This window comes from Akebia trifoliata, chromosome 11 (assembly GCF_017979445.1).
Source record: "Akebia trifoliata isolate Shusen 1 chromosome 11, ASM1797944v1, whole genome shotgun sequence".
Lineage (NCBI taxonomy): Eukaryota > Viridiplantae > Streptophyta > Magnoliopsida > Ranunculales > Lardizabalaceae > Akebia > Akebia trifoliata.
In genome coordinates this window covers 35,507,207-35,514,904 of record NC_141385.1, presented here as the reverse complement: position 1 = coordinate 35,514,904, position 7,698 = coordinate 35,507,207, and the positions used below count along the sequence as shown (strand labels likewise).

Sequence of the window (7,698 nt, the reverse complement as noted above, 5' to 3'; positions counted from 1 at the left end):
TTTGAGTCATGTAAGAATCAAATGAGTAAGATTATTTAATATAGTGATTACTCGCCTATATCTCGTAGTGTTTACATTAAAACAATAATTAGAATAGAAAATGAACTTCAGTTCATTTTCATCATCCATGCCTTAAAACACAAATAAAACAGAACATGAATACTGAATAGCTTGCGCATGACAAGCAAGGATTGTGAAGAAACAAAAGGCCGAACCTTCCCTCAAAGAATCCTTTGAACAACATGGAAACAAAGGAAACAAGACAATAAAAGATAATTATACGTGGAGAGAGAGAGAGAGAGAGCGTGACTGCGAGGATACAAGTCATAGGGAGAATGGCTTTGTGTAAACATCGAATGGTTCACAGGATGTTAACTGCGGCTCCTGCACCAAAAAAGAAAGAATCTTAGATCAGTCTAACATAGTTTACATTGACACATCTTACCAAATACACAAGAATGTGTATGGAAGCACGTTTATACGCAAAGAAGCTCGTATGTAGGGACATATAGTGCACTATATCTTAAGGTGTGAGCTTGGTAAGTAGGTAAACCCAACTTCACTCACTTAAGCTATATCTACTGAAAATATATAATGTAAACTAAAGAGTAGGGATCATCATCACTACAGTTCAGATGGGAAATTATCAGCATATAAGACTGTGTGAGTGAGTGCACATGTGGGGCAAAGGGGACACATTCAAATTCTAGAAGGACATCTAGTATGAGGAAGACTTTGAAAAAAAAGTAATACCCATAGTTATTCGAATTTCGGAGTGTCCAATACCAAAGAAGATTGTTGGAAGAGTGACATCAAGAATCATTACTGGGATTTGGGTTTCAGAAGAAACTTTAACAACTAGGAGATGGAGTCAATGGCCTCACAATTTATGTATTGGTTACAGTTGAGAAGAAAATTGTGCTAGAATGACAAGAATCTATTAGTCACATCTTCAACCATTGCAGATACACTAGATCATTGTGTAGTTGGATTCTGCAGTCAGTCCCTTGAAATGTGGAACCATGGCTCCAAGTACTTTAAAGTACCAAAAGTGTGAGGCATAGACTTAGTATACACCTGGCACAAATCTGTGCCAAACACAGGGTGCCTGGTCCGTATTGTAGACATGTAGCCTCTAGGAGTCCCTATGTTTGTGTGCCAACCTTATTGATCTGAGAGTTCAATTTCCAATTCAAGACGGTAGGGAGAAGAATCTTTACCTGTCTCAACCGACCACCAAGGCTGCCTCCTGTCCCAAGCATGGCGAGGAGTGATGTTACAGGACCACCACCGAGACCATTTCCAGTATTACGGATGGTAGTCCGCATTGCATTTAGTATGCTCCCATATGTAGTCCCATGACCACATTCAAATGCTTTGATGAAACTGTAAGTCATTGCACCCGTTGAAGTGATCTTCGATAGAGCCTGTCCACATAAAAGAATCAGCTTGAATGTATCACATTGAAAATTTTAAGGAAATATTGCAATTGTAAAAGTAATAAGCAAGCTTGACACTTCACCGAGGTATCAGCAGAGGTTTGATCATCATCACAACCGCTGAATGAAATGACCTCTCCACCATTTGTACCTTTCCATACACCTGATGGAGGGCTATGATCCTCCCATTCATACTGTCCATTCCTGCTTCGACAAATTTCAGAATCATGACAAAGGCAATTTCCTTGGTGTAGGGCCTAAAATGGATCGGATTTTATCCGAAATCCAAATCCAAATTTAGCGAGATGGGATCCTTGGACTAGATCCGAATAAAAATATGGGTTGATGTCCCTTGACCTGAGTCGGATACTGATCCATCCCTATATCTGGCCTAGATCCAAATGATACATTGCTTTGAAAATTATATTTATTTTGCTTTTTCAAAATATCTTTTTTCTACTTCTTTAATATAACATGGATTCTTATAAAATAAAATAATTATAATGGTAAAATTGAATAGTATAGCAATTAGAAAAAATATAGGAAAAAAAAAATATTGAACGGTCCGGAATTATCTGACCCGACTGACCTGAATCAAGTAATTTGGTCTGGATCCGGATTTAGTGAAAGCAAAATGATCCGGATATAGTTTTAGTTAATAGAATCCAAGTTGGATACAGATACGGATACAGATCCTGATAGAAAATTCGGATCTGAATATGGATATACTCAGATCTGGCCCCAAACCAGACCCATTTTATGCCCTACATTGTCCCTATATACACTTGCATCACATTACAATTAGCAAAGAAATATATCTACTTATCAATGGGGACTGACCTGTTCATTCTGCAGAGGAAGGGTAAATCTAATACGGTTCCACTATGACAAGCATCTATTATTGCATGAAGCTTAACCCCATCAGAAAGAGGTTTGACAATCAATTCATTGATCTCATCATCAACAATCATTCCCTTAGTTTCAAAGTCTAAGGGACAAAGTGTTTCATCATAACCATCAACCTCATCTCCTGTATAGTTCCTTTGTTGTGAACCGTGACCAGAATAGTGAAACACAAGGGAGTCTCCCGGTTTACAACCTTGTACAAGCCAAGACAATGCCATCCTCATGTTGTTTTTCGTTGGAATCCTGTATGGATCAGTTTCTTCCTCTGAAAATCCAATTCAAGAAATGGATTTAGACTAGAAGTGCCCTAAGAGAATGCAATGGAAGAGAAATTTTTTTTTCAAAATATGGAATTCTAACAAAAGTTCATGGCTCGTGAGATAACACATGCATCTACCCATTTTTTTTGGTTCCATGTACAAAATGAATTGTTGTTAAATCCAAAGGATAGTACGTGGAAACCAAAGATTATGATCAAATCGGAAGAAGTTCCAAGCATATAAGGACGAGTCATTAAATTTGAATATTAAAATGATGTCATGGTTTGCCAATTTATAGAGAATGAGTTGTGTTCAATGTATTTGACATGGAACATAAAGGGAGTAACAGTTCTCTAGAAATTTTGAAAGACCCCATCATAGAGGAGACTCTATCAAGTAAACTTGGGAAGAGAGACTAACAAATTGCCTTCGGCCCACAGTATATGAGGAGGAATTCCAATTTTCCTATTTGAAAAGTAAAAAAAAGACGCCTTAAGATTAACAAACTATTAGGTTCATAAAATTGCACAAAATCTCAACAAGTAAAACTTGATTTCAACATAAAAGTTGATCGGCTGATTTGGTAGAATTGGAGAGAAACAATACAACTCAATAATTTTACAGGAAAATAATATAAATTTCAGGAAAAATACTGGAATTCAGTTGATTGATGACAATAGTGGCAGATAAATAGAAATTCTATTCATGAACAAAACACATTGACCATTTCCTTTTTTTACTTTCAACTTTTTCGGGCCAATATTATGGTGTATATGACTATGGAGTGACCTTATTGCATAGCTAACAACATAAATCCCATAAATTATTTTTCATATGTTTAGATACATTATTTTAGTAGTATATTTAGGATATATGACTATGTTATTTAGTAGTTTAGGAGTCTACCCGCTAATTAGGTATTTTATTATTTTAAGAGTCTTTCTATTTTACTAATTTAGGAAGTTCTATTAAATTAGGAGTCTACATTGGAGTCAAAATCCTTCCTTTATATATATTGGAGGATGTAATACGTTTTTTGGCAAACAATCAATAAAAATAAATAATTAATTTGGAGGAAGATCCCCATGAAGTGGATCAAAGTTGTCTATAGGATCTAGGATCCTATCATTTGGTATCAGAGCAAAAGATCTTGGGTCAAAGATGGTGACTGTTAAGGAGTTGAGTGAGAGAACCGACTCGTTTGAGTCTCGGTTTGATTAAATAAACACTGATATTCACGAGTTGAAAGAAGGGATGTGGGCAATTCAAACCACCCTGGAGTGTTTGGTTGTAGATCAACCACCAGTTCAAGAAGCGCCACGTGTTCCTGCTAATGTACAACAAAAATTCAAAAATCAACAAGGCGGCATACCAATACAAGGTCATCCGCTTCGTATCGATTTTTCAAGTTTTGACGGAGATGATCCGAAAGGTTGAAGTTTTCGAGCTGAACAATATCAACAATTGAACGGCTTGCCCAATGAACAGATGATTTCCTTGGCCTTGTTCACCTAACCGGAGATGATGTAGCATGGTATCATTGGATGACTCGTTCGATTGGGTTAATTTCATAGACCCAATTCACTCGGGCCCTATGCTCTCACTTTGGTTCTAGGGAGTTCACGGATCCAAGTGAGGCATTATCTAAACTCAAACAAACTAATACGGTTCATGAATTTCAAGGCTTATTTGAAAAGCTTGTGAATCGGGTCACCAATTTACAATAATCATTTTTAATTAGTTGTTTTGTTTCGAGCTTATGTGATGACATACATGTTGGAGTTCAGTTATTTAGGCCTGGTTCATTAATCGAAGCATTCGACTTGGCTATTTACCAAGAAGAAACGATTAAGGTATCCCAAGATTTTCCATTGTGCCGTGCAGCACCTCTTGAGCCAAAGACACCTACTGAGCTTCTGCCAAGTAATCGACTTTTCCTGACAAAGCAAGCGGAGGGACGATCGAAAGGTCTTTGTTTCAATTGCGACAAACTTTTCAAATCGGGATATAGTTGCAAGAAATCTCAACTACTCCTTTTGGAGACCAATGCGGACACGCTGAAGGACGAAATTGCTTTTGAAATTTTTTCGACTTGAAGACAAGTCATTTTGAAGGGGGAATGGATGTTAGGATACGTTATTTTAGTAGTATATTTAGGATATACGACTATGTTATTTAGTAGTTTAGGAGTCTAATTGCTAATTAGGTATTATTATTTTATGATTCTTTCTATTTTACTAATTTAGAAAGTTTTATTAAATTAGGAGTCTATGTTGGAGTCAAAATCCTTCATTTATGTATATTGGAGGATGTAATACGTTTTTTAGCAAACAATCAATAAAAATAAATTAATTAATTTGGAGGAAGATCCCCTTGAAGTGGATCAAAGTTGTCTATAGGATCTACGATCCTATCATCGTAAGAGTACGACTTCGAGAAAATAATATTCAAGAAGATTGAGGACTATACAAACCCAAAAAACCAATTACAAGTCATCCTGCAAACAAGCTCCCACCCTAAACATAGAGTTTTCCCCCCCTTTTCGAAGAACTTGTAATTATGTGCTTGTTAGTTGTATTGAGGGCATGGCATGGTTCTAAACCTCGTACGAGACCAAGATAACTCGGGGGAGTAATCTAGGTTTCGAAGACAACCGAGCGAGACATCCATTGTGAACTACTTGTCTCAATTACTCATCAAAGAATAGTCGATCAAGATTTTGGAAACTCCCAGAGGCAACTGGTTTTGGTTTTTTTTTAATAAAAACTAATTAACTTTAAGAATATGCATGTCTGTAACTTTGTTTTACATAAAATGAAATTTTAGGATTGAACATCTACTAATACAACTTTTAATATAAAAAGTAAATATTATGAAATGCAAAAGTATCTTTTTAAAATCCATTTTGAATCATTCTAAAAGGGCTCGACTCATCTGTTATTTTTTATTCCCTTTGTAGTATATGTCTTCGTGACCTCATTTTCTTTGATTAATAAATTTGATATGCATTATATTATATAACATCATCAGTATAATGAAATGAAGAATATTTCATATTTAGGACATTTAACCCAAATTAACAATCAAATACTCAAATTCACAACTTTTCAATAAAAAATAAAATAAACAATATGCAATCAATAATGAATAATTACTAAAAGAAATTACAAACAATCACAACCTAAAGAAATTGAATAAATGAGATTAAGATTAGAATACATTAGGGGAGTACGAGATAAATACCGAATTTAACCCAAAACTAACAAACAAATTCCAAATCCACAAAAACATTCTAATTTACAAAATAAAAACCAAAATAAGCAAATCTTAACAATAATTACTGATACCAATTACGGACAAGCATAACCAAAATCAATTTAATATATGTAATTAGCATAACAACGCATTAGGGGAATAAGAGATAAAAACCACATTTAACCCCAAAATTAATAAAAAAAAATTCACAAAAAACATTCAAATTACGAAATAAAAATTAGCAATTGTTAGCAAACAATTACTGATTTCTAATACCAATTACGAAAAAACACAACGTAAAGCAATTGAAATCAATGAGATTTAGATTAGAACACATTAATACCAAATTAAACCCAAATTAATAATTAAATACTCAAATTCACTATATTCCAGTAAAAAATATTGCAATTAGCCATCATTCATTAATACCAAATTTAACCCAAATTAATAATTAAATACTCAAATTCACTAGATTCCAGTAAAAAAATATTGCAATTAGCCATCATTTACAAACAATTACCAACAAATATCAATTAAAAAAATAAAGAAAGAAAAAAAAAATCGAATTAACGAGAATCGATCGTACCGGTGAGCATGAGAATGGATGATTCGGGGAACTTAAAGCGGTTGATAAGTAGGTACCGCATGCACTTAGCATCGTTGATACAACCTTTGAGTTCGTTTCGGGAGTTCCGATACGATACGCCGCAAATAACCGCTCTTTTGCGACCGTGAGGCGAAGGAGGTGGACCCAGCGGAGTGTGGTTGTACGGTGATGGTGGAGGTTGGTAGAGAGGGGTAGAATGGTAACTACCATAATGAGAGGGAGGTGGGAGGTCACGTGGTTCAGCGATGAAGGTGATGGCTTGACATATGACGCATCTTATCGATTTGGCTCCTGTTGGGAGCTGTAGAGGTGTTCGGCAATTGGTACAGTTAACCAACAACATCATGTTGTTGTGCATCTCGAGAAAAGGGTAAAATTCGAAACAAATGGAAAATTTGTTGAACCAGAGAGAGAGGTTTTGAAGTGAAGTGAAGAGAAGAGAAGAGAAGGGAAGGGAAGCTTGGGAAAGAACGATGGAGAGAAGAGAGAGAAAGAGGTAGCACCAGATGGTGGAGCTGGAGGTTCTGCTCTTTTTTGACTTTAAAAGCTAATCAATGAACAATGTGATTTTACAATATTACCCCTTTGAAATTTGGAGTGTCTTTAAAATTTTAAATTTTAGATAAATAATGGATTGTGATATTGCAACATCATTATATCATGAATTCACACTTATATAATAGAATCATTAATGATAATGATGTGGTAATACGATTAAAAGCATTGGATATAAATTGAGTTAAGGGAATCTTGATCTTAAGCCTACCCGTGCTTCTTAAGATTATTGGCAGACTTGCCATTCCTCTTCTTTACCAGCCTCAATTACATCGACTTTCAAATCAAAGAAAATGTCTTATTGCATCATTTCCCATTCTCAAACTTCTATTTCTGAGGGCCTGACCCTTGGAATTGGATAACAACAAAACAATCATTTTCTTAGACGTTGTTTTTCTTTTTTCTAAATTGCAAGGTGAGACAAAAGCGAAAGCAGCGGGTTTAGGTTCCTAAACTTGGAATGGATGGCGGAGCGTAGGTGGCAAGCAGTTATATGGATACGGTGCTTTACCCGTAGACGCTTCTCCAGCTCTCGCAAGAATTGTATGGGAGTCGTCCTCGGAGGGACTTCCCGAATGACCGTACCGGGGAATTCTACCGTACTCCGTGCAGCTATTGTTGTTGATCCTGCAAAAAATGATATGACTCATAATTTTCGTGCAATCCACTTTTTTTA

General features: G+C 35.6%; 1 protein-coding gene across 1 annotated transcript; it reads right to left on the bottom strand.

The window, feature by feature from the left end:
* Positions 1–6,996, bottom strand: LOC147391399 (metacaspase-1-like). Its single transcript, XM_086459346.1, has 5 exons — positions 6,447–6,996; positions 2,280–2,610; positions 1,523–1,643; positions 1,221–1,427; positions 1–384 (listed from the first exon to the last, which is right to left on the bottom strand). The coding sequence occupies exons 1-5, from the start codon at positions 6,823–6,825 to the stop codon at positions 325–327; spliced, it is 1,098 nt and encodes a 365-aa protein (XP_086315472.1). The 5' UTR covers positions 6,826–6,996; the 3' UTR covers positions 1–324.
* Positions 6,997–7,698: the final 702 nt, after the last annotated feature.